Here is a 27,173-nt window from a genome sequence, read left to right as displayed (position 1 = left end):
TAAAGGCGTGACTCGTTGTCCTAAGAGCGCGCTTCAGGCCCCGATGGTGCCACCCCCCGATACCCACGAGTAGGGAAGACCGTGGAGGAGGCGGCACGATAAGAGGCCACGGTACGGGCGAGGAGGCCTCGGGCCCCGGTACCTCAGAACGGTAATAAAGAGAAGAGAAAGGTGGCTTCAAGGCCATATTCCCAGTACCAGTAGGGAGTAACCTGACTCGTGAAGTACTCATGCATGGGGTGCAGGACGTGGCTACCCGCGCCACCTTTGGAGAATCCCTGGGACAGATACGACCCAGGAGTGGGCCCTGCCCCAGGGGTAATCCACGTGCATGGTACGAGAGGAAGGCAAATACACTCCCAGGGCGAGTGACTAGAGGCTGGGGCGCATGAGTTGGCACCCAGATGGTCACCCCTTGCGCCAGATGCACTTCGAAGAAGGAAGACTTACGCGCTAGGATTTCCCTAAGTTGGGTTACAGCGTCGTAAGGCCTTCCACATGGAGTTACGCTCAAGTCATAGGGGACACGTGGCAATAGCACTGAAACTCAAGGTATATAAGCCCTTCTGGAAACTTAGTAAGGTACGTTTTTACACATTCTAATCATTTGCACGCTTACACACTGTACGCACGAGTGATTTGAGCACCAGAGAGAAGTTCGTTAAAATACAGTTACGCGCCTTCAGAACATCGCAGTTACGGTGTTCCAATACGGAGGTGCTTAGTGTTTCTGCCTACTGACTTGATCGTCGGAGTGTAAACGGTCGCAAGGGCACCCTTTGTTCTCTCTGTTTCAGGTATTCACGGCAGTGTAGGGTGAAGATCTGGAATCAAGACGAAGGTGCCCTTGATACGCAAGTCACAGCTACGCACGAAGCACATTCTGGTCAACCGGCAGGAACATTTGGCGCCCACCGTGGGGCCGATCTAAAACATCAGTCCCACCGCAAGTGATGTGATTCCACTAGCCATATAGAGAAAGGTTCTTGACCTTCTTAGGAATCACCTTGAGTTGGACATTATAGAGGCACTTTTCTTAGAGTTGGATCATTGTTCTAAGACAAGAACTCACCAAAAACTAGTACCAAATCCCAAACTCATTTGGATGAACCAATTTTAGTCAAATTGAACCGAACAAAAGAGTAAGAAAAGCAAAGGAACAAGATGAATGGACTGAAATATAAAACTGCCGAACCAAAACTCATAAAAAAACAGCAAGAACACCAAACCAAAACTCAAGAACACAAGCTAACAAAAACAATAGAAAGAGAAGAAAGGAAGGAGAAGAGAGTGCTCATGAAGATGGAAGAATGTTGGATGATCTCGCCACTAGAAGTGTGGAATGCTCCTAGATGAGAGTGATGTCGCCACTTGAGGACTCCAATGATCCATCAAGATAAGACTAGAGAAGAAGGCTCAAAGCTCTCCAAAGTTCACTCAAAATTTGAGTAGAGTTTTCTTAGATTAATTCCAATCTGAATTTTACAAAGGAAGCACCTCTATTTATAGCCTAAGGTGCTGAAAAATAGGTGGGAAATTTCAAATAAACTCATTTGAAATTCCCACCAAAAACAAGTCACATGGGAGGTGTGACCTTTTTCTACTATGACACCTCCCCAAAACTACACCTACACCACTCTCCTAAGTCACATGGGCAATGTGACTTTATTTTACATTTTCACACTCCTTTATTTAATAACCACACCTCCTAAAACCTATACAAGAGTATTTCAAAGCTTGGCCTTGCCCCTCATGGGATGGACTTGGGCTCTTTGGGCTTTGGCCTTCTTGGGCTTGGGCTTGGGCTTTGGGCTTTGGGCTTGGGCCTCATCTTTATTTTATGTCTTCTTTTAATTTTGAGAAGACTAGAAGGAAGAACTTCAGATATGAGGGTGGATGTCCTCTTCCTCCATTAATAAGTTTTCCAAGAATCTTGCAAGATCCACCGTTCATCTTGAAGTTTACGCAGTTCCACCGATTGCTCTCGGTCCAGCTCATGTTTTCGTTGTTCGTAGTTGAAGTTTGCTCAGTTTTCACCGTTCAGTTTGGCTTAGTTTCTACCGATTCTTTTCGGTCTTGATCAGTTCCTACTGTTCGTTTTTCAGTTTTCTTGAGTTTCTACCGTTTGTTCGCGATCCCGCTCGTTTTCATTGAAGGAGTTTCAAGAACCGCTGTTACAGTTTGAAGTTCTTCAAGAAACTGCAAGAATGAGGACAACAAGGCAAAGTTCGACGCGCGCTGAGAGCGGTGACATGACCATGCAGCAAGTCATGGATATGATGCAAGGCCTTCAGGAAGCAATGGCGGCGTCAAAGGTTTAGCAAGAGCGTATACAAGCGGATTTGGCAACGTCGCAGGGAGTTCTCCACACCGTTCTCGCAGTCGATCATGGAGGCAGTGATCCCTCACACGTTCGTGGGTCCCAAGGTGACTTTCACAGGGATGGAAGACCCCGAAGCACACCTCACTACGTTCCACATACAGATGATGCTAGTAGGCGGCTCTGACGCCGTGACGTGCAAGCTCTTCATGGGCACGTTAACTAGAATGGCCATGGACTGGTTTATCAGCCTTCCAGACGGCCACATCACCTCCTTCGCACAGCTCTCACAGCTGTTTCGCGAACAGTACATAGCGAACCGGGCTCCTCCACCGGTATCATATGATTTATTCGACGTGAAGCAGTATCAAGGCGAAACCTTGAAAAAGTACATCAATCGTTTCGGGGCGCAGGTGGTGAAGGTTGGCACCACGGAGGAACCGATGATAGTCTACGCGTTCAGGAAGAGGATGTCCCTTGGACCGTTCTGTGAGTCAATCATCCGAAGCCGCCCCCGAACCTTTGCAGAAATAAGGCGTCGCGCGGTGGAGCACATCGCAACTGAGGGCGAGGTGTGTGAGAAGCGCACAAGTGTTGCACCAGCACGTCCAAGAGCGTCGTCACGTGCACAGCCTGCAAGGGTGAACGAGGCCGCGACTGGAAGGAAGGGTCAAGAGAGGAAGCGCCCGTACGAGGCGAGAAGGCCCCAGGCGAGAGGGCGAACGGAGGGTTATAGGCCGGCGAGGGAGGGGAATAGGCTGCTGAGGCATAATTTCGTGGTAGAGTTGAAAGATTTAATCGATGTGCCTAACATAGCAGATAGGCTGAGGCCCCCAGTGAAGACTGACAAAGTGTTGGGACCTCACAAGGACGCGTGGTGCGAGTTCCACCAAGCGTTCAGGCATCACATCAACAACTGCTTGGCGTTGGGCCATCAGTTGGATGAGTTGGTGAAGAGTGGGTTCCTGAAGGACTATTTGGTCGGGCCTTCTACGGCTGCGGCCCTGGCGGTACCAAAAGAAGATCAGGCACATGAGATGCCGATCCATGGAGAAGTACACACCATCTCTGGTGGCTTCTCAGGAGGAGGATGCACTGCCTCTCAACGCAAGAGGTACCTGCGATCAGTTAATTCTGTAGCTGAGGAAGGACTGGATGACCCGTGGGAGTCAGACCTAGTGTTTACAAAGGCTAACCTACGCGATAATGACCCCATGGTCATTTCGGTCGTCACCGCTAGGAGAAGGGTACATCGAGTCCTCGTGGACCAGGGCAGCTCCGCAGACGTCATGTTTTGGTCCACATTCAACAAGCTGCAGTTGTCCCCTAATCTGCTGAGGCCATACACGGGATGTCTGTATGGGTTTGCAAGGGACCAAGTGGAGGTACAAGGCTACCTGGAGCTGAGGACGACGTTTACAGATAGAACGACGTCACGTACTAAGAGCATCCGATACTTAGTCGTGAACGCCAACTCAGCTTACAACATTTTGTTGGGAAGGCCTGCGTTGAATAGGCTAAGGGCAGTGGCTTCTACACGCCACATGAAGATGAAGTTGCCAGATCTTAGTGGTCGGGTGATCGTGATCAAGTCAAATTAGGAGGAGGCCCGAAAGTGCTATGAGAATAGCCTAAAAACAAAAAGGGGGGGTGGTTATGGTGATGGAACACCCACCCATTGCAGATACGCCTATGGAGGCGGAGCCTTCGGAGGAGGCTGAACCCGTGGAGGCAATGCCTGTTGAGTTCGTGCCTGCGGAGGAAGCACCCAGAGAGGCCACACCCTTAGAAGAAGCACATAGGGAGGCCTCGCCCATGGAAGAAGTACCCGGGGAGGCCTCGCCCATGGAAGAAGTACCCGAGAATGCCTCGCCCATTGAAGAAGTACACGGGGAGGCCTCGCCTGCAGAAGAAGTGCCCGACGAGGTGACGCCTAGAAGAGAAGGCCGCAAAAGTGAGTCTCGCTCAAAGAGCGCTCGAGATAGGCGACCCGAGCCTGTGGAGAACGTGGTGGAGAGGCAAATTGGGGGTAAGATCTTCAAGTTGGGGCGACAGCTGAGCCAAGAGGAGCAGGATGAGGTGGCGGCAGTAATTTCGTGTCACTTGGACGCATTCGCCTGGTCCGCATTGGACATGCCAGGCATCGACCCCGACTTTTTATGCCACCATCTCACTATGGACTCCAAGGTTCGCCCGGTGCGTCAAAGGAGGAGGAAGTTCAATGAGAAGAGGCGCCTCGTTGTGCAGGAAGAGACTAAGAAGTTGTTGAGCGCTGGACACATCAGGGAGATTCATTACCCTGAGTGGCTAGCTAATGTGGTCTTAGTGAAGAAGGCGAATGGGAAGTGGAGGATGTGCGTAGACTTCACAGACCTGAACAAGGCATGCCCCAAGGACTCGTATCCTCTGCCCAGCATCGACGTGTTGGCCAGAGGATACGTGTTGAGCCAAGTACCGCCTCAAGTTGAATCTAGAGAAGTGCGTTTCTGGGGTTGAGGCGGGAGAGTTTTTGGGATTCATGCTCACCGAGTGGGGTATAGATGATGGAAAAACGATCTTCTTCTAGTAATGATCTTTGTAATTTCTTCTTTGGATGAATGATGAAGGAGATATGATGAGCGGAAGCATTAAAGAAACTCAAGAGGAGTTTCCATGGATTGAAGTGGAGTAGGAATTTGTGAGAGTGAGAGGTGAGGCCAACTCACTAGGAAAGAGTCTAGGCTAAGTCTTGAAGGAGACTAACCTAGGGAGAACTTAAGAACAAGTAGAATGGCCAAAATTAGGCAACATTTCATTACTAATTCCAAGTTAAAGAAATACATGTATAAGAGACTCCTATTTATAGGATAAAGTCTCTCAAAAACTCTCAAATGAGAGTGTGACAAGTGTCACCACCTTATTGGTGCAAATCCTCTCCATTAAGAAGAAGACATGTGGAGACTCATGTCTTCCTTGCCTACATTTCTATTTGGACCCCTCTTTTCCTATTTTACACATTACTTTGTTTTCTATTTACATCTTTCTCTACTTTGGCCCAAAATACAAGGCCCAAAACTTCCTAACTACTCTATACAATTTTTACAAGGCTAAGAAGAAGAAAAAGACTTTACAAACTCTTCATTAAAGCTCGATCTTCGTCTATCTTCTTGGCCGAAAGTTTTGAAGCTGGACGGTTTCCATCAATAGAGGTGAATCCCGACAAGTGTGCGGCGATTCTAGCAATGAGGAGCCCTGCCTCGATGAAAGAGGTACAGCAACTGACGGGGCGGATGGTCGCACTGTCCAGATTCGTCTCAGCTGGAGGAGACCAGGGGCATCCTTACTTCCAATGCCTCAAGCGAAATAGTAAGTTCGTATGGACCGAGGAGTGCGAGGCGGCGTTCCTCAAGCTTAAAGAATATCTGGCGGCGCCTCCTGTGCTCTGCAAGCCACGGGTGGGGGTGCCCTTGAGGCTGTATTTCGCAGTGACTGAGTGGGCGATCAGCGCAGTACTGGTTTAAGAGCAGGACCAGACTCAGAAGCCCATATACTTCGTCAGCAAGGTCTTGTAGGGGCCGGAGATGAGGTATCAATCGTTAGAGAAGGAGGCTCTGGCAGTGGTGTTCTCAGCTAGGAGGCTCCGCCATTATTTCCAAAGTTTTACGGTGGTGGTGATGCCGGACCTCCCTATCCAGAAGGTGTTGCAGAAGCCAGACGTTGTGATGGAAGAGGCCCAAGCTTGGGCCCTAGTTCCAGCCCAACAACTAGGTCCATGGCAAAGAGGATTCAAGAAGATTGGGATTCTGCTACTGATGGCAAAGAAATGTTTCTTTATATGTTCAAAGAGCACCACAAGAAGTAAAGCCCAAGCCATGAGAGCTAGTTTCTTTATTTGTAATTTTAGTATAATAGGGTTCATTTAGCATAATGGGGGGGGGGGTGCTTATCATTGTAGCTTGAGTAAAGCCTTTTAGGGTAAGAAGTTAACCTAGCTTCTAGAACTTTGCTCCTAGGGTGCGACATTGACTTTAGTCAAAACCCTAGCAGCCGCTCTTTTGTGTATTCCCCTTCCTACTCTTGCTCCTTGTTCTCCAAGGCACCTGAACCTATATAATGGGGTGCTTGGCTCATGTTTTAATAAGATCAATTTTATGAGTAAATTGCTGCCAAATATTGCAAGCTTCTACTCCCTTGTCTAGTCTCTCTAGGTTAGACACTTTGATCTTCACCTCCACCTTTCTCCAAGTGATATGGCCCAACTGTTGGAGATCCCACATCGACTAGAGATTAGAGCCTTTCATTGTATATAAGTGGGTGCAAACCTCAACCCTATGAGCCGGTTTTATGGGGTTGAGTTAGGCTTAAAGTCCACTTCGTAATATGGTATCAGAGCCATTTTCGAGCCTATCCTAGCGAGTATTTGTTGGGCTTATCAGGCCACCCGCTATCGGGCCGCTATCGGACCACCCAAAATATATAGTCACACGCACAAGCTTCTATTTATGGACCACCCATAATATATAGTCCCACGCACGAGCTTCTATCTATCACTCTCGGCGTGAGGGGGTGTGTTGGAGATCCCACATCGACTAGAGATGAGAGCCTTTCATAGTATATAAGTGGGTGCAAACCTCACCTTATTGAGTCGGTTTTATGGGGTTGAGTTAGGCTTAAAGTCCACTTCGTAATATGGTATCAGAGCCATTTCGAGCCTATCCTAGCGAGTATTTGTTAGGCTTATCAGGCCACCCGCTATCGGGCCGCTATCGGACCACCCATAATATATAGTCCCACGCACGAGTTTCTATCTATCACTCTCGGCGTGAGGGGGTGTGTTGGTGATCCCACATCGACTAGAGATAAGGACATTTCATAATATATAAATGGGTGCAGACCTCAACCTTATGAGACGGTTTTATGGGGTTAAGTTAGGCTTAAAGTCCACTTCGTAATATGGTATCGGCGTGAGGGGGGTGTGTTGGAGATCCCACATCGACTAGAGATTAGAGCCTTTCATTGTATATAAGTGGGTGCAAACCTCAACCCTATGAGCCGGTTTTATGGGGTTGAGTTAGGCTTAAAGTCCACTTCGTAATACCAACCAATCACTCTCCATACCTTTCATGCACCTACAAGGAACCCATAGCTCTATATGAGCCCTCCTTGATCCATCACATCCATTGCTTCCACTACCCTTTTCAAATATCCAAGAAGAACAACCCATCTTTTGGTATCAACCCATCATTTGGTATCCAGAGCTTTGGTTCTTCAAGAGATAAGTGTTTTCTTAATTTTATTTTATTTTTAGTTTTCTTCAAATCCGTGTTGTTCATCTTGCCTTGATTGTCTTGCTGTTTTTTTTATGTCATTTTAATTTTGTTGCTGTTTTAAAATTGGTTCAAATTGTTCTTGAGCTTCTAAACTGTTTTTAGGTTCCATTGATTATTTTGTGTTGGCTGTTTTGTTTTTAATTTTATTTGAGTCTTATTGATGTTTTAATCGGTACAAAGTGTTTGTGGTTGAGTCTTTTTTATTTTTGAATCTATACAAGTTTTGTCAAAGTCATGTTCATCCTACAATGTCATAAATTCCTAGTGGTGCCTTTTATTGTTGATTTGGTTGCTTGATTTTGATTTTGAGTGCAGCTTATATTTCTATTTTTGAAGCTTTGGTGCCTTTTATATTTTCATATTTGAGTTCATACTTGTGTGTTAGTTCCATACAAGTTCTTTTTCTATAATTTCCATTGTGTTTTTGAAGTTTCCTTGTTCTTTTCTAATTCCAGTTTAGGACTTCTATGTTTTCACTGTTACTGTGCTGGCTGGAATCTTTCCCAGAAATTAATTCTGTGGGTGAAAAATTATGAAATTTTGGATTTGATTAGTTTTATCTGTTGAGAAAAAGTGAAAAAAAAGTACATCAAAATTAAAAATACAAAAAAAATGAAAAATGAAATACGAACAGAGTGCAAAAATTCTGACTCTGGAAAAACGGTGATGCGGCAGTGATCTTGAAAAAAATATTAAAATTATTTGGCTCACTGTTTTGGTAAAATTCCAACGCCTATTTTGAGCTAAGACATTGAAGTTTCTGTGGTTAAAATTTCAAGCTCAATTTTGAAGTATTCTGTCCAGCATAAATTTGGGAAGTTGTGAAAAATTTACACAAAAAAATTTTGTAATGCTGTTTTGGTTTTATTCATCTATTCTAGTTCCATTCACTAGGATTCTACTTTGTGTGCTACCTTTTCTTGTGTGCCTTAATTTTTTGCTTGTCAATTTTATTGAATACTCTTAAGTCTTGTCAAATATCAACTCCATTTGCAGTAGTCCTTGATTTTAAAATTTGAGTTTTGTTGCTTTAAAACTTGTTTGACCTCTCTTTGGTGGAATTTACCTAAAAAGTGTTTTGGTGAGTAGTGGAGCTAAAATTTTGTTTTGGTGAAAGCTATATCACTAAAAGGGAGTTGGAGTAAAGACTCGAGGTTGAATAACCTAAGGAGACAAAGCAGGGACCTCACTTGAAAAATACACAAATATGCACAAAGGAGCTACAAGTGAAGGAGTGCAAAGAATAGGACTTTAATTTTTGTGCATAAAAATAAAAAAATTGTTGACCTAATTTCATTGTATTTCTTTGAGTTGTAATTTGCAAGAACTTTGATTAATTAGTGGATTAATCCGTTTTAGTCGGTGAGTTTGTCTTCAAGGTTCCAAAGTGCTAAGAAGCCTCACCTTAAGATTCGACTAGTTTTAAAGCTTTCTAGATAGCAATATTCTTGTGTGTTTTATTGCTTTACATTGTTTTCTTGCATAAAACTTTGTTTTCATCTTTCATTGTGCTCTAAGTGAATTACTTAGAGAAGGGTTTGTGAAAGTATTGTGGATTAGAATCTGGCTAGGAAAGGCTTGGTACTTAAGTGATCCAAGGGGTCCACCTCCCTTTCCTGGGAATCTACCTACGGTACTCCACCTATCTTTCTTTTGGTAAATTGCTTCTAACACATAACTTTCAACATGTCTTCCCATTCTTCTTGTCCAAGTGAAAGTGATAGAAAGTCTATAAAATCTCTTTTAAAACAATTAGCCAAAGACTTTCAATCACTATCACATAGGCAATTGCAACATGAGGCCCAAATCATAGAAGATAAAAAAGAAAGGGATGTTCATCTTGCTATGTTAGAAGAGGAGTTGAAAATTGTGAAAGAAAAGGATGAATATATTAGAAACTTAAAAAAATCACATGCATCTAGTTCTAGGTCGAGTGAGTCACATGCTGAGGGGAGTCTGAGAATTAATGATTATTATCAACCTCCACCTAGAAGAACTAGAAGGGAACACCCAAAGGAGACTATGGTAGACTTGCCTCATTTTTATGGGAAAGAAAATGTTGAAACCTATCTAGATTGGGAGATGAAGGTAGAACAACTTTTTGCTTGCCACCATGTTAGTGAAGAGAGGAAAGTACCCCTAGCCACCTTAAGCTTCCAAGGGAATGCTATGTATTGGTGGACAACACTAGAGAGAGATAGGCGCCTCCAGAAGGACCCTCCCATAGAATATTGGAATGACCTTAGGGGAGCCTTGAGACGCCGCCATATTCCTTCATACTACAATAGAGAGTTAATGGACAAGCTCCAAAGACTCCAACAAAAGAACATGAGTGTAGAGGAGTACAGGCAAAAGATGGAGCTTTACATGATGAGAGCCTCTATTAGGGAGGAAGAAACCACCACCATAGTTGGGTTCCTCTGTGGTCTCAATCTTGAGATAAGGGATAAAGTGGAACTCTTGCCCTATAGGGACTTAAATGACTTGATCCAACTTTGTATAAAAGTTGAGCAACAAAATTTGAGAAAATGATCAAGTCGCAAGGAGAGTTCTTACTCTAACTCTTATCCCAAGAAAGAGTATAAAAGAGAAAGGGAGGATAATATTTCAAAAGATAAACCCAAAGAAACTCCAAAACGTGTAGGAAAAGATGTGTCTACCTCACAACCCCGCAGTAGAGATATCCAGTGCTTTAAGTGTCTTGGTAGAGGGTCATATAGCATCCAAATGCCCAAATAGGAGAACCATGATCTTAAGAGAGAGGGGTGAGTATAGCATCCAAGATGACGAGTCTAGTGGGGAAGAAGAGAAAGAAGATAGTGAGGGGGCATATCCTTGTGAGGGAGAATTAATGATGATCAGAAGAACCCTCAACAATCACCCTAGTGTGAACCATGAAACACAAAGAGAGAACATCTTTCATACAAGATGTAAAGTTTTAGAAAACATTTGTTCTCTCATTGTGGATAGTGGTTCTTGTTGCAATTGTTGTAGCACTAGGATGGTTGAAAAACTTAATCTACAATTAGTACCTCATCCAAAACCTTACAAACTTCAATGGATCAATGAAGATGGGGAACTAACTGTAGACAAGCGAGTAAAAGTTAGTCTTTCTATGGGGAACTATAAAGATGAGATTTTATGTGATGTAGTACCCATGGAAGCCTGTCATATCTTATTGGGAAGACCATGGCAATTTGATAAGAAAGTTATGCATAATGGTCTTACCAACGAGATTACTTTTACTCATAAGGAAAAGAAATTTTTACTTTATCCTTTAACACCCTCACAAGTGATAAAGGACCAAGTACAAATGAAACTAAAAAGAGAAAATGAGAGAGAAAAAAAAAGAAAATAGAAAAAGACCTTAGAGAGAAAGCTGAGGCGTGGGAGAAGAGTGTTCCTTCCCACAAGGTCATTCAGAAAGAAGAAAAATTTGAAAATAAGATTGAAAAGATACTTCTATCTGAACAACCTTCAGGCCTCCTTCTTTGTAAAGGAACACATATATGCACTGCCACACTTTCTAAAGTTTGTGAGCTACCTTCTCAAGTCCACAAATTTTTAAAAGAATTTGGTGATATATTCCCTAAGGAAGGACCCATTGGACTTCCACCTGTTAGAGGTATAGAACACCAAATAGATTTAGTTCTGGGAGCTATTCTACCAAATAGACCAGCTTATAGAACTAATCCTGAGGAGACTAAGGAGATAGAGTCACAAGTTCAGGAATTGTTGGAGAAAGGCTGGGTTCAAAAGAGTCTAAGTCCTTATGCTGTACCTGTTTTGTTGGTGCCAAAGAAAGATGGCAAGTGGAGAATGTGTTGTGATTGTAGGGCCATCAATAATATCACCATCAAATACAGGCATCCAATTCCTAGACTTGATGATATGCTTGATGAATTGCATGGGTCCACTATATTTTCTAAAATTGATCTCAAAAGCGGATATCACCAAATAAGAATCAAAGAGGGTGATGAGTGGAAAACTGCTTTTAAGACAGACCAAATTTGGATTATATGAGTGGTTAGTGATGCCTTTTGGACTCACTAATGCACCTAGCACTTTCATGAGGCTTATGAATCATGTCCTTATGGATTGCATAGGTAAATACGTAGTAGTTTATTTTGATAATATATTAGTATATAGTCAAAGCCTAGAGTCTCACCTAAGTCACCTTACGGAGGTTCTTTTAGTGCTTAGGAAAAATAGTTTGTTTGCTAATATAGATAAGTGCACTTTTTGTGTAGATAGTGTAGTGTTTTTAGGTTTTATAGTAAACAAAAATGGGGTACATGTTGACCCCGAGAAAATCAAAGCCATCCAAGAGTGGCCAACCCCACAAAATGTAGGAGATGTTAGGAGCTTTCATGGTCTAGCAAGTTTCTATAGGAGATTTGCTCCTAACTTCTCAAGTCTAGCTTCACCACTCAATGAGTTAGTGAAGAAAGACACTCCATTTTGTTGGACGGAGAAGCATGAGCAAGCCTTTCAAAGGTTGAAAGCTCAACTCACTAATGCACTCATTCTAGCTTTACCAAACTATTCAAAAACTTTTAAGCTAGAGTGTGATGCATCGGGAGTAGGAATAGGTGTTGTGTTGTTCCAAGGTGGGCATCCAATTGCATATTTTAGTGAAAAACTTCATGGTGTCGCCCTCAACTATCCCACCTATGACAAAGAGCTTTATGCACTTGTGAGGGTCCTGCAGACTTGGGAACACTATCTAGTCTCAAAAGAATTTGTCATACATAGTGATCACGAGTCTTTGAAATATTTGAAGGGTCAACACAAATTGAACAAAAGACATGCAAAGTGGATGGAATTTCTTGAGCAATTTCCATATGTTTTCAAATACAAGAAGGGCAATACAAATATTGTGGCAGATGCTCTATCAAGGAGACATGCCCTCTTTTCTAAACTTGGAGCCCAAATTCTTGGATTTGAAAACATACCTAAACTTTATAAAGAAGATCATGATTTTGCACCCACTTTTGCTGAGTGTCAACATAGAGCACAAGGAGGTTTTTATGTTTTTTAGGGGTACTTATTTAAAGAAGGAAAACTTTGCATACCCCAAGGAACACATAGAAAACTCCTTGTTAAAGAAGCACATTAAGGAGGACTCATGGGCCATTTTGGAGTTGATAAAACTCTTGAGCTTTTAAAAAGAAAATTCTTTTGGGCACACATGAGGAAAGATGTCCAAAGACATTGTCATAGATGCATTTCATGTTTAAAAGCTAAATCTAAGACAATGCCTCACGGACTCTACACTCCTTTACCTTTTGCAAGTGCTCATTGGGAAGATATAAGCATGGATTTCATATTAGGACTTCCTAGGACACATAGAGGTTTTGATTCCATCTTTGTGGTAGTGGATAGGTTTAGCAAGATGGCTCATTTCATACCCTGCCATAAAGTGGATGATGCTACCAACATCTCTAAGCTCTTCTTTAGAGCAGTGGTAAGACTACATGGTTTACCTAAGACCATAGTTTCGGATAGAGATCCTAAATTTGTAAGCCATTTCTGGAGAACTCTTTGGGAAAGGCTTGGAACTAAGTTGAATTTCTCAACTTCTTGTCATCCTCAAACGGATGGACAAACTGAAGTTGTAAATAGATCTCTTTCCACTATGCTTAGGTCAATCATGAAAGGAAACCACAAATCTTGGGATGAGTACCTTCCTCATATTGAGTTTGCATATAATAGAGTAGTTCATAAAACTACTAACATTTCTCCATTTGAGGTTGTGTATGGGTTCAATCCTCTTACTCCTTTGGATTTGTTATCTCTACCTAATCCACAAGATTTTGTGCATAAGGAAGGAGTAACAAAGGCTGAATTTGTAAAGAAAATGCATGAGAGGATTAAATACAAAATACAACAGCAAACAGAGAAATACAGGAAACATAGCAATAAGGGGAAGAGAGAGGTGATTTTTGAGGAAGGAGATTGGGTTTGTCTTCACCTTAGAAAAGATAGATTCCCTAATCAGAGGAAGTCTAAACTTAGTCCCCGGGGTGATGGCCCCTTCCAAGTTCTCAAAAGAATCAATAATAATGCATATCAAATTGACCTGCCTAAAGAATATGGAGTACATACTACCTTCAATGTTATGGATCTAACACCTTTTGCAGGTAGTGAAGATGAAGAGGCAGAAGCATGTGATTTGAGTACAAATCCTCTTCTAGAGGGAGGGGATGATGGAAGAGGCCCAAGCTTGGGCCCTAGTTCAAGCCCAGCAACTAGGTCCATGGCAAAGAGGATTCAAGAAGATTGGGATTCTGCTACTGATGGCAAAGAAATGTTTCTTTATATGTTCAAAGAGGACCACAAGAAGTAAAGCCCAAGCCATGAGAGCTAGTTTCTTTATTTGTAATTTCAGTAGAATAGGGTTCATTTAGCATAATGGGGGGGTGTGCTTATCATTGTAGCTTGAGTAAAGTCGTTTAGGGTAAGAAGTTAACCTAGCTTCTAGAACTTTGCTCCTAGGGTGCAACATTGACTTTAGTCAAAACCCTAGTAGCCGCTCTTTTGTGTATTCCCCTTCCTACCCTTGCTCCTTGTTCTCCAAGGCACCTGAACCTACATAATGGGGTGCTTGGCTCATGTTTTAATAAGATCAATTTTATGAGTAAATTGCTGCCAAATATTGCAAGCTTCTACTCCCTTGTCTAGTCTCTCTAGGTTAGACACTTTGATCTTCACCTCCACCTTTCTCCAAGTGATATGCCCAACCAATCACTCTCCATACCTTTCATGTACCTACAAGGAACCCATAGCTCTATATGAGCCCTCCTTGATCCATCACATCCATTGCTTCCGCCACCCTTTTCAAATCTCCAAGAAGAACAACCCATCTTTTGGTATCAACCCATCACGTTGCAGGAAGGATGGTTCGCTGGGCAGTAGAGCTGTCTGAGTTTGACGTTCAGTGTGAGCCCAGGGGGTCCATCAAGGGGCAAGTATACACTGATTTCTTGGCAAAACTCTCGCCAGGAAGCACACAGCAAGAGATGGAGGTAGGCTCGCAGTGGATGCTCTCGGTGGATGGGTCCTCCAATCAGCAAGGAAGTGGAGCCAGCGTGGTCCTGGAGGGGCCAAAGGGTTTGCTGATTGAGCAGGCCCTAAGGTTTTCTTTCAAAGCTAGCAACAATCAAGCAGAGTATGAAGCCCTCGTAGCTGGGATGCTCTTAGCTAAGGAGATGGGTGCGCGAAGTTTGCTGGCAAAGAGCGACTCACAGTTGGTCACAGGGCAAGTAACTGGGGAGTACCAGGCTAAGGATCCGCAAATGGCGGCATACTTGAAGTACGTCCAGGTCCTGAAGGGGCCTTCGTGGCATTCGAGTTGGTCCACGTCCCAAGGGATCAGAATGCCAGAGCTGACCTGCTTACCAAGCTGGCTAGCTCAGGCAAGGGGGGAAGGCAGATGATGGTCATCCAGGAGACCCTCAAGGCGCCACGAACGTTTGTGACAGACAATAGGGTGGACATCCTCCATGTTTTCACAGCTTGGGGAAAGCCGAAGAGCCATTGGTCTTTGATTCAGGACACGGCGAGGGTCCCCAGTATTAGTGTTTACCCGGCTTCGCTCGAAGAAGAGGATTGTATGCAGGTGTGCATCGTAGAAGAGGCGAACACTTGGATGACGCCTTATAGGCATTACATCGAAAACGGGATCCTACCAGCAGACCCGGGAGAGGGCAAGAGGATAAAGAAGAGCTCCGCGAGGTATACTCTCGTGGATGGAGCATTGTTCAGGCACGGGTTCACACATCTGATTCTATCATGTGTGAGCTGAGGCGAGTGGACAAGGATAATGTCGGAGCTTCACGAGGGGATCTGTGGAAGTCACGTAGGGGGGAGGTCTTTGGCGTCCAAGGTGATCCGTGTAGGGTTCTACTAGCCGACGGTAAGGGAGGATTGTGTGAGGTATGCCCAGCAATGCAAGCAGTGCCAAATGCACGTTGATTGGCACAAGGCGCCACCGGAGGAGTTGAGATCAATTTATAGCCCGTGGCCTTTCCACACATGGGGAATCGACATTCTGGGGCCTTTTCCTTTAGCGATAAGGCAGATGAAGTACTTGATAGTGGCCATCGAGTACTTCACAAAGTGGATAGAAGCAGAACCAGTGGCACAGATTATTGCGCTTAAGGTACAGCACTTTGTTTGGAAAAACATCGTGTGTCGTTTCGGGGTGCCGAGGCGTTTGGTTTCAGATAATGGTACCCAGTTCGCAAGCCAGCAACTGGGGAAGTTGTGTGCAGAAGTGGGCATCAAACAGGTGTTCGCATCAGTCGAACACCCACAAACAAACGGACAGGTGGAGTCCGCAAATAGAATTTTGCTAAGACGCTTGAAGAAGAGGATCGAGAAAGCCAAAGGAGCATGGGCGGAAGAGGTGCCAAGGATTGTGTGGGCCTATCACACCACGCCCCAGTCTTCCACCATGGAGACGTTGTTCAACCTAGTTTATGGGTCGGACCCCATGATTCCAGTGGAAATACATGAGAGCTCGCCGCGTTTCCAAAGCTTTGTGGCAGAGGAGTCCAACGAAGAGAGAAGGGTGAATTTGGACCTGTTGGACGAGGCCAGGGAGGAGGCAAGAATAAAGGCTGAGGCAGTGAAGAGAAGGGTGGAGCGCCAGTACAACTCCAAGGTGAGGCCTTGCCAGTTCCAGGTCACGGATCTCGTCATGCGCAAGGCTTATCCATATGAGTTGGAGAACAAGTTGTCGCCCAAATGGACCGGGCCCTTTAGAGTGACCGAGGCTAAAGGGAACGGGTCTTACAGTCTCGAAACTCTGGAGGGAGGCCCCATTCCACGCACCTGGAACGTAGCCAATTTGAAGTTTTACTTTAGTTAAAAACTCTATGTAGAACACATGATGTGATTCCAATAGCAAAGAAGAGAATGATTCTTGACATTCTTAGGAATCAACTTGAGTTGGACAATAGTTAGGCACTTTTTCTTAGAATTGGATCAATGTTCTAAGTCAAGAACTCACAAAAACTAGTACCAAATCCAAACTCATATGGAAGTTCCACATATTGTCAAATTGAACCAATTAAAGTGGAAGAAAAGGCAAATGCACCGAACATATTACTTAAGAATTGAAATGAACCGAACATATGAGCTAGAAAAGCAAAGGAACAAGATGAATGGACAAAAATATAAAAAGACCGAACAAAAAACCACAAAAAAACAGCAAGAACACCGAACAGAATTTCAAGGAATCAAGCTAAAACATGAACAATTGAAAGAGAATGAAGGAAGGAGAAGAGAAAGCTCATAAAGATGGATGTATGGTTGGATGATCACGCCACTAGAAGGATGGAGACTCCTAGATGAGTGTGCAAGCCGCCACTTGAGGTAACCATGGAACCATCAAGATAAGACTAGTGAAGAAGGCACAAAGCTCTCCAATGCTCTCTCAAAAATTGAGTATAGTTTCTTTAATCTAAATTCAAATCTGAATTGTACAAGCTAAGCACCTTTATTTATAGCCTAGAGGTGCTGAAAAATAGGTGGGAAAATTCAAATAAACTCATTTGAAATTCCCACCAAAAACAAGTCACATGGGAGGTGTGACCTTTTTCTACTATGACACCTCCTAAAAACTACACCTACACCACTCTCCTAAGTCACATGGACAATGTGACTTTATTTTACATTTTCACACTCCTTTATTTAATAACCACACCTCCTAAATCTATACAAGAGTATTTCAAAGATTGGCCTTGCCCCTCATGGGATGGACTTGGGCTCTTTGGGCTTTGGCCTTCTTGGGCTTGGGCTTGGGCTTTGGGCTTGGGCCTCATCTTTATTTTATGTCTTCTTTTAATTTTGAGAAGACTAGAAGGAAGAACTTCAAATGTGAGGGTGGATGTCCTCTTCCTCCATTAATAAAAGCCTCCTTTATTTGATTCTCATCAACACAGTTTTAAGGGGACACTCTTTTTCCCTTTCGAGGGTTTTTTAATGAGGTCACCCAAGTAAAAGAATGAGTTCAAGTTTACATTGTCTCAATTTCCTTTTTTCGCAATGTAAAGAAACGTTAAAAAACAAAGACACGGTTCATCAAGAACGAATCCACCACCATGGTGTGTAGACACCTCAGCAGGAGGGACGCGGATGTCTCCTCTGGGCGTGGGCACCAAGCGCGCTTATCAACTTGGTCGTGCAGACACCCCAAAGGGAGTGGCGGGAGCACACTCTTCGGGCGTGGACGTCAAGATTGAAAGGTACGCATAGCATAGTTAAAATCCGGGTGTTTAGTCCCTGGGCAGGGGTTAACGGATTCCTTCGGGACGCCCCCTCCTCAGGTAAGAACGGCTGGCCCCGGTGTCTGATGCCTAGACACCTCGTAAGGAAGTGGCGGGGGGCGTTTCCTTCGAGTGTGGACATCAGGCAGTGAGGAAGTTTGGAGCAGTGGAGAGCCAGGTGACTTGGTGCAGATACGCGCCATGTAAGAGAAGCGCCATCCTTCGGGAAACCTTCTCCTTGGGCGTAATCACCAAAGTCTCTGGTCATCTTGGTGTTTAGGGACGATACGGCACTGCTTTAGCATGCCTCTCCTCGAGCGTGGGCACCAAGAACACTGATCGCCTTGGTGTTTTTAGACACCCTGAGGACGAAACGGTGCTGCCCCCAGGCAGGGCTCTCCTCAAGCGTGGGCACCAAGCGCGCAGAGATAAGGGCCAGTTGCCTTGGTGTTTAGACACCCCGTGGACGATATGACGCTGCTTCGAGCAGGCCTATCCTCGGGCGTGGGCACCAATGCGCAACTTTGTCCCTAGTGTCTAGACACACTGGGGACGAAACGACCTTGCTTTCGGCAGGTCTCTCCCTGAGTGTGGGCACCTAGTGCAGGTAAGAAGGCTTCGAGCAAGATAAGTCCTCCTTCGCCTTCGAGCGATGATGAGGCCATGAGAGTTAAGCCCTCTTTCGCCCTCGAGCGATGACGAGGCCAGTAACACCTTCGGAGGCGGACGCCTCAGGGGCACGAAGGGAAAGTAATGACTAAGTTAAAAGTTGATTACGAGCTAAAGTAGCATAAGGAATCGCAGAGCAAGAGAAAGCAAGTAAAGTCAATGATCGACACAAAGATAAAGTAAATACATGTTGACCAAGTAGAAAGGGAAAGAAGAATAAACAATCATATGTAGAAGAAGTGGTTATATTCAATGAAGTAGCAGATACAAGACGATTGTTCATAAGATTACAAGGATGAAAATGAGGCTAATCCTCAGGGATCTCTAGGGGAACGACTTTGCCGTCAACTATGTGGTTGAGGGGGCCGCAACAGGAGGTGTCGATCCCTGGGTTTGCACAGGCCGCCTGAGCTAGAGCTTATGCGAACCCATCAGCAAAGGCGTTCGCAGCATCGTTGATTAGCTCCTTCTCCGTCTCCTTGAAGCGCTCGACTTGGGATGCCAGCTCTTTGTCTTTAGCTGTTAGAGCCTCGTCCTTCTCTGTTTTCAAACGGTCGAAGGCTTCAGCATTAGCATTGAGTGCCGCCTCCACTTCGCCCAGTTTTACTTCTTGATCAACACATTGGTCCTCGAGTTTCTTCTGTTGGGCCTTGGAAGTTTCGACGGCATCTTTAAGCTCCGTAATCTGTACACGAAGATGCACAACCTGCCCCAGAAGTTCGGCATGGGCCTGCCCCGCTTCATGCAGTCTCTTGCTGGCAGCGTCTTTCGCCTTCTAAGCCTCCTTCAAGGAGTCCTTGTAGGCTTCCTCTTGGCGGGCCCAGCGACGCTCCAGAGTCTGTTTTTCTTCCTTCAGCGAAGCCACCTCTTTTTCAAGAGCTTGGAGGGTTGAGAGCTCGCTGGCCTTGGCCCTAGCCTGGTCACGCCAGGAGGTGGCGCAAGCAAGGAAGGCCCCAAGATAGTAGGCCATGCTCTCCTTCTTGGCCCCCTCAGATGGGCCCCTTGGAGACGCCCTGCGCAGGTAGCCCTTCAGTAATTCTTGGACTAGTGGGGGAAGTTCTGGGGCCGGTGCAGAGGTAGGAGCAGGCTCAGGTTCGACCTCACCTCCCAAGGCCAGTCGACGGGGCGGTGATGTGGCGCTTGGAGGGTGCTTCCTCAGGGACTCGGCATCGTGGCTGGAGGAGGAAGGGGAGGCGACAACCTGGTTGGTCCTCCTCCTTTTGAAGACCTGCCTGTCCTCAGTATCCTCGTCATCCTCAAAGAGAACCACCACCACCCCTTTGCCTTTATCTAGGGGGGCTGGTGTGGTAGCAGTTCCAACCATGGTGAGGGGCACAGCTTCAATAGGCGGTGGAGAGTTAGGGGTGGAAGCGGCGTGTGGTTGGGAGAGTCTGAGAGCGGGATGTTGGAGAGGTTGGAGGAATAGGCTCAGCCTCAGCTCCTTTGGAGGTAGCTTTGCCCTGGGCTGTCAAAGCTTTGGCAAGCCTCAACCTCTTGTTCATATCCATTTTCGAATCTGCACCAAGGAAGCAAACAAAACAGAGGTTAGGCACAGGCTAAGTTGAAGCATGAAAGTACAATCAGACATACTATGAAGATCCAAAGTACACAAGCAGTACATGTATGAACTATGGTAAAAGCTAGCAGAGGCAGAAATTAAAGAAGATAAGGGGTGGGGGGTAGTTCTCGTACTAATGTATTGGGTGAGGGCATCGGAGTTGAATTCGCGTGCTATCAACTCGGCAGTATCCAAGACCCCCACGCTGGCCAAAATCTGGCAAACCTCTCGATCAGTCGAGGGTAGTTCATCCAAAGTTTTGGGTTTAGTCAGCTTCACTTTCTTCACCCAGTATAAGGGGAAGCCATCCAGGGCAGTGCGGTCGTGTTCAGTGCAGCACACCCTGAAGAACTTGCCTCTCCATCCCTTGTAAGATTGTTGGAACAGAGATAGCAGGATCCTCCCGGCGATGCCGCTGAAGCTCACCCAGAGGCTCTTCCCTTGCTTCTTGATCTCGAAAAAATGAAGGAAGACGTCCACAGAGGGGGGTTGGCCGAAATATCCGCAAAGAATCCCAAATGCCTTGATGAAGGCCCAGCTATTGGGGTGTAGCTGGGCAGGGGCGACATTGATTTCGGTCAAGAGTTCTCTCTCGAACCCAGAGAAGGGCAAACGCAGGCCTATGCGTTTGAACACGGTTTGGTAGAGAAAGAAGAAGGCCTCCCCATTGTTTGATCGCTCGTCTACGCAAACGGGCTCCCCAGGTGTGCAAGGACGCACAACTATGTAGATATCATGCCTCTTGGAAAAGGCACTGCCTTGGTAAGCGCCTGGTTCGCCCACATGGTCCCTCCAATCCTTTAGGGAGGTTAGACTTGAGCACTCATCGAGCAACTCATCAGGGGCCCAAGGGTACAGGGCTTTGTAGTTGACCCTGGGAGGTGGAGGGTTGGTAGTCGTTTTAGTACGCGCCATGAAGGAAACTGAAGAATGAAGAAGAGTAAAGGTTCAACAAATGAGGGTTAATACGAAAAAGAGGAAGAAACCCTAGAAAAACCCTACCCACGTGAGAGGTTAAGAAAGGGGGGAACAAAGAAATGAGAAGCAAAAGCACGAATGCGAGAAAAATAAACAGACCCAGGCAGTTATATCAATACAAAAGGTCAAGAGAAAGAGCCATTGAAGAGGAAAAACCATACCTTTGAGTGATTGGATTGACGAAGGCTTGGAGTGTGAAGAGAGATTGCAGAGAAGGCTTCGAGAAGAAGGTGAACAGTGTGAGGGAATGGGAAAAGTGATGAAACAGTAACTAAAGCACGCGATTTTTGAAAGATATAACATAAACTTGAGAAGCGCAAGAGATGTTAAGTGGTACGAGAGGAACCTGACTCGTGAAGTACTCATGTATGGGGTGCAGGACGTGGCTACCCACGCCACCTTTGGAGAATCCCTGGGACAGATACGACCCGGGAGAGGGCCCTGCCCCAGGGGTAATCCACGTGCATGGTACGAGAGGAAGGCAGATACACTCCCAGGGCGAGTGACTAGAGGCTAGGGCGCATGAGTTGGCACCCAGATAGTCACCCCTTGCGCACTTTTATTAATGAAGGGAGAGGTCATTCACCTACACATTTGAAGTTCTTCCTTCTAGTCTTTTCAAAATTAAAAGAAGATATAAAATAAAGAGAGGATCAAGCCTAAAGCCAAAGAAGTCTACATGTTTTCAAGAATAGGCTTCATTTAAATATCTCTCTTTATAGTTTCTTTTATAAATTTGTAAATAATATAGAATGTTTAAATACATAGTTTTTAGGAAAGGTGCTTAGAGGGAAACCTTAGATACCTCTTTTGTAAAAGCATCTTTAGGCATTTGTTTAGAATTTTCTAGAAGAGTACTCTTCATGCTTCATTTAGGCGCTATTAGTAAGTAGCATATGAAGAGTCTTTTGGTTAGCTTATGTTGTAAGCTTCATGACCAACCCTTGCTCCTATAAAAGGAGGGCTTAGGTCATTCACAATTCAGATTTGGAATTTGTAGTAAAGAAACTCTCCCAATTTGGTGATTGAGTGAGTGAGATTTGATTTCTCCTCTTCCTAGTCTCATCTTGAGAGCCTTGGTTCCCTCAAGTGGCGGCAATTCACACTTATCTTGGAGCAATCACACTTCAAGTGGCGTGTTCATCAACCAAGTTCTTCATCCACATAAGTTTCCTCTCTTCTCCATTTAGTTCTTCCATTTCCATGTCCATATGAACTCTAACACAAGTGTAGTTTCTTTTATTCGGTTCATCTTCCTTTTCTTGCACTTTGGTTCGGTTCTTTTCAATTTCTTACTGTTTTAATTCAGTTCAGTAGCTCCTTTTCATGTTTTGTTCGGTTCAATTGCTTACTTTAGAGTTTCAATTGGTTCATTTACTTTCTTGTTCAATTTCATCGGTTCAATTGGCAAGAAATGGGTCTTCCATGTGAGTTTGGTGTTTGGTGCAAGTTTTGGTGAGTTCTTGAAACATAGAACATTGATCCATTTCTATTAAAAGTGCCTATTCATTCTCCAACTCAAGTTGATTCCATAAAATGACAAAGAATCATCTATATCTTGCTATTGGAATCACATCAACTTACGCGCTGGGATTTTCCTAAGTTGGGTTACAGCGTCGTAAGGCCTTCCACGTGGAGTTACGCTCAAGTCATAGGGGACACGTGGCAGTAGCACTGAAACTCAAGGTATATAAGCCCTTCTAGAAACTTAGTAAGGTACGTTTTTACACATTCTAATCATTTGCACGCTTACACACTGTACGCACAAGTGATTTGAGAACCAGAGAGAAGTTCGTTAGAATACAGTTACGCGCCTTCAGAACATCGCAGTTACGGTGTTTCGATATGGAGGTGCTTAGTGTTTCTGCCTACTGACTTGATCGTCGGAGTGCAAACGACCGCGAGGGCACCCTTTGTTCTCTATGTTTCAGGTATTCACGGCGGTGTAGGGTGAAGATCTGGAATAAAGACGAAGGTGCCCTTGATACGCAAGTCACAGCTACGCACGAAGCACATTCTGGTAAACCGGAAGAAACAATTAGGTAATGAAAAAAATAAGGAAGAAGAATATGTTTGAGGTGTAGTTTGTATTTTTGTACAAGTCAACATTATTGTTTTTACTGCGTGAAGTGAGGTGATGATACACGTTTTATCTTTTCTTTTTTCATCCTTTTCATTTTCTCTTTTGGTTTTCATTTTGACTTTGTCCTCATTAACTTCTTTGGGAAAGAGGGGTTTTAATATGATCTTATGCCCTTGGAAGTTAAAAGAAATCTTATTGGTAGGGCCATCATGTAAAATTTTCCTATCATATTGTCAAGGTCTTCCCAATAGAATATGTGTTTCTTCCATTGGCACAACATCACATAAAATATCATATTTATACTTTCCTATAGCAAAAGTTATGAGGACTTGTTTATTAACCATAATTTCACCCTCTTCATTAAGCCATTGTAACCTATAGGGCTTTGTATGAGAGATAGTGGTTAATCCAAGTTTCTCCACTACTCTTGTACTTGCCACATTAGCCCAACTACCCTCATCTATGATCATGGAACATAACTTGTTGATAAGGCAATGGATGTGGAAAATATTTTATATTTGGGTTTCATCAAAACGTTTTTGAATAGTACCGAACATTCGTCTTACCACCAATAAGTCACTTTCACAAGGTATTTCACAATTGTCCTAACTTGGGGATTTTTAAGAGGAAGGGGAACTAGCTTTAGATGTTTGGGAACTATGATCACTCACAACTATTCCCCCCTTTAACCATCATTGTTCTTTTACTTGGGCAATTAGCAACAATGTGCCCAAAACCTAGACATTTAAAGCATTTTTGACTTGAGGTTTTGGTGCGTGGTTTAGGAGTAAAGGGTTTATCTGTAGAATCTTTATAATGTGGGGTGGTTTCTTTTAAGAAATTGGAGGGAGAATCTGTTGAACCAAGTGGTGTTCAAGCTTTGAAGAATCCAAACCCTTTGAAGGATGATGAAGGCTAGTTATGCTTGTTGTTGCTGAGTTGTCCTTTAGATAGACTTTGGGGTAGATTTAATGTGTAATCCACTCTTGATTGAATCCAAAGCATAAGCACTCTCAATCTTTTTAAAAGAAAAGTGTTTTTCAAGCTAAGTGAAAAACAACCTGTTGTTTTGTCGAAACAACCGATTGTTTTATACTTAGGTGTTTAAACTGTTTTTATGGTTGACTTGCTGTCAAAACCAAAACAACCGATTGATTCGAGGAAACAACCGATTGTTTGTTTTGGTACCATAATAGAAAAATGGTTTGTGCTTTGATTGAGAATTAAATGATTTTCCAACTGTTTACGCTCCAGTTTTTAATGCTTTGACCAATCTTTGAATGCAATTAATAGTTTGTTAAGATTTGATAACAAACAACAACTTTGATATATACAGAAAAACAGATTTGAGTTTTTCACTGATTTTGAGTTTTCGAAAAGTTGAGATTGCTTAGAGATTGAGATTGATCAAAGTGTGTGAGATAGGATTTTCTCTTGTACTGATTTCAGATTTCATTCTGTAACAAGTGTAATCCTTGTATCTGTTGAAAGAAACCTTGTGTGTTTGCTGAGAAGTGTTGTGTGTTCTTGAGGGGATCAAGATCAGCATTCTTAGTGTTGGTGTGTTGACCAAGAGGAGTGTGTGTCTTGAGGGGATCAAGGTCACTTCCTTGGTTGTGGTGTAAGTGATCTAGGTTTGATTGCTTAGTGGAATTCCTCAGTGGTTTCTGAGAAGACTGGATGTAGCTCTGGGTTTAGAGTGAACCAATATAAACATCTGTGTGCATTCTCTCAGTATAAACAACCGATTGTTTTTCTGGTGCTGTTGTTTTTGCTTTGTGTTTTGCCAAACTGAATTTCTTATCATTTGTTTCTCGAAGTATTTTCATTCTTGGCTTAAAAGTTTGTGAAAACCCTCTTTAAACCATTCACCCCCCCCCCCCCCTCTAGTTTAAAGTCATCCATTCTAACAATTGGCATCAAGAGCTTGGTTCTTGAAAATTATTCAAGTTGATCCAAAAATCTTTTTTCTATGGCTGGAAAACAATCTTTTGAGGAAGGTGCTTCAATCTACAAACCACCTTTATTCTGTGGATTGAATTACAAGTATTGGGAGGCCAGAATGAAAATCTTTGTGGAATCTATTGATCAAGGGATTTGGGATTCAATTCAGAATGGTCCTTACATTCCAAAGTTTAAAAAGAATGGTTCTTACATTGCAAAACCTTGGTCTCAATGGACCAATGATGAATGTAAAATGGCCAAGCTTGATTGTACTACTCAAAACATAATAGCTTCTGCACTAGATACTAATGAGTTTTTTAGGGTATCAAAATGAAAAACTGCTAAAGAGATGTGGGACACACTCAAGGCTGCTCATGGAAACAATGAACCAAAGGAGGCAAGGTCAAAGAGTCAAGCAAGAAGGAAAAGAAGGCAAAACAAGAAAAGCCTCAACCTCTGCTTCATGGCCAGAAAGGAAGATGACTCAAGTAGTGTAAGTTCATCTAACTCCTCAAACTCTGAAAATTATGGTCAATTGCTTCAAGCCTTTCAAGAAATGCATGAAGAAGTCAATAGATTGGCCCTCTTGAACAACCGGTTAAAGGGAATGAATAGCTGGCTTGAAAACATAGTCAAATCACTGGAAGAGGAATTAGAAAACTCAAAAACAGATTTTGAAAACCTTGAAATTGTTTATAAAAACTCGCCTTGCAAGTGTGATACTCTTGTTTGTGAAAATTGCGAAAATCTTGAAAAGAAGGTCCACTATCTTGTTAAAACTGTGGATAAGCTTTCTAAAGGTCAATCCAACTTTGAGAATGTCTTGGCATCTCAAAACTATGTTTTTGGAAAAGCTGGATTGGGTTTTAACCCACAAAACAAACAAGATAGATTTTCAAAACCATTTTCGAAAATGCCAGAAAAATAATCGATTGGACCATCAAAACAACCGATTGTTACATGCTTCTATTGCATGAAAAGAGGCCATTCTGTGAGGTTCTGTGAAATCAGAAAATATGTTGTTCCTAGGGGCTTTATGAAGTGGATTCCTAAGTGCAATAAAGTTTCAATTGATGAATGTAAACCAAATGGACCAACATTCATAAGGGGACCAAATCTTTGTACTTGAAAATCTTCTTTGTAGGAAAACTTGGAGGAGAGCAGGCAACAATGGTACTTGGACAGTGGATGCTCCAAGCATATGACAGGGGACAAATCAAAGTTTTAGAGTATCTCCTTTAGGCAAGAAGGGCATGTCACCTATGGGGACAACAACAAGGGAAGGATTCTTGGGAGAGGATCCATAGGAAACAAAGACATATTGGTCATCCATGATGTGCTCTATGTAGAAGGGCTAAAGCATAATCTGGTAAGCCTTAGTCAACTGTGTGACAATGGATATCAAGTGATGTTCAAGACAAACACATGTGAAATCTGTCTACCCAACACCAAAGAGGTAATGTTGGTAGGTAAGAGAATCAATAATGTGTATCTTCTAGATATCTCTTCTAGATAATGTTTCGCTTTTTGAATGTCCTTTATGTCTTTTATTGTTCTTACTACTTTGCCTTGAGTCGTATGTTCTTTAGTGTTCTAGGAGTCCTTATAATTTTTCCTCTACTTACTTGCTTTTAACTATGAAAGGTTATAAGTAATTAGAAACTTGTTTTAGTAGAAGCAGATTTAAGTTCCAAACAAAAGATTTCAAGTGATCAATTCTTTTGAATCCAAAACTTTTGTGAATATTGAAGTTATATGAAAATATGCATGATAAAAAATATGGACATTTCATTTCCATAATCCAAGAAAAAGTATAAAAAAAAATAAAAAATTGCGCAAGCTAATTGTGTTCTAATCTTTCAAAGAGCAACTTTTTTTTCAAACTTTTGGGTTCAACCTGATTGGCTAATTGATTTCAACCATTGTGGAATTTTTATCCTTTTACTTTAACAATTTCTAAAGAAAAAGTTTCACTTAGTAAGTATCTTTGAGTCCTTTTTGTGTCCCTTTTTCTTGATTGTCTTTCTTCAAAGTTTTG

General features: G+C 43.4%; 3 protein-coding genes across 3 annotated transcripts; all 3 read left to right on the top strand.

The window, feature by feature from the left end:
- The first annotated feature begins 2,388 nt into the window (after window positions 1–2,388).
- LOC137824798 (uncharacterized) lies at window positions 2,389–3,921 on the top strand. Its single transcript, XM_068630478.1, has one exon. The coding sequence runs from the start codon at window positions 2,389–2,391 to the stop codon at window positions 3,919–3,921; it is 1,533 nt and encodes a 510-aa protein (XP_068486579.1).
- Window positions 3,922–10,279: 6,358 nt separating this feature from the next.
- On the top strand, window positions 10,280–11,652 carry LOC137824797 (uncharacterized). Its single transcript, XM_068630477.1, has 2 exons — window positions 10,280–10,850; window positions 11,111–11,652. Exons 1-2 carry the CDS (start codon window positions 10,280–10,282, stop codon window positions 11,650–11,652), a joined length of 1,113 nt encoding a protein of 370 aa, XP_068486578.1.
- Window positions 11,653–14,528: 2,876 nt separating this feature from the next.
- LOC137824796 (uncharacterized) lies at window positions 14,529–15,210 on the top strand. Its single transcript, XM_068630476.1, has 2 exons — window positions 14,529–14,944; window positions 15,147–15,210. Exons 1-2 carry the CDS (start codon window positions 14,529–14,531, stop codon window positions 15,208–15,210), a joined length of 480 nt encoding a protein of 159 aa, XP_068486577.1.
- The last annotated feature ends 11,963 nt before the right edge of the window (window positions 15,211–27,173 follow it).

This window comes from Phaseolus vulgaris, chromosome 8 (assembly GCF_000499845.2).
Source record: "Phaseolus vulgaris cultivar G19833 chromosome 8, P. vulgaris v2.0, whole genome shotgun sequence".
NCBI classification, from domain to species: domain Eukaryota; kingdom Viridiplantae; phylum Streptophyta; class Magnoliopsida; order Fabales; family Fabaceae; genus Phaseolus; species Phaseolus vulgaris.
This window is presented reverse-complemented; position numbering and strand designations above follow the sequence as displayed.

Bases quoted from the DNA above. Each gene is read 5' to 3' on its own strand.
- LOC137824798 (XM_068630478.1), top strand. From the start codon at position 2,389: ATGGAGGCAGTGATCCCTCACACGTTCGTGGGTCCCAAGGTGACTTTC.
- LOC137824797 (XM_068630477.1), top strand. From the start codon at position 10,280: ATGTGTCTACCTCACAACCCCGCAGTAGAGATATCCAGTGCTTTAAGT. The intron at 10,851-11,110 runs GTCTTACCAACG...AACAACCTTCAG, and splicing joins TAAGAAAGTTATGCATAATG to GCCTCCTTCTTTGTAAAGGA.
- LOC137824796 (XM_068630476.1), top strand. From the start codon at position 14,529: ATGGTTCGCTGGGCAGTAGAGCTGTCTGAGTTTGACGTTCAGTGTGAG. The intron at 14,945-15,146 runs GTACGTCCAGGT...ATGTTTTCACAG, and splicing joins CAAATGGCGGCATACTTGAA to CTTGGGGAAAGCCGAAGAGC.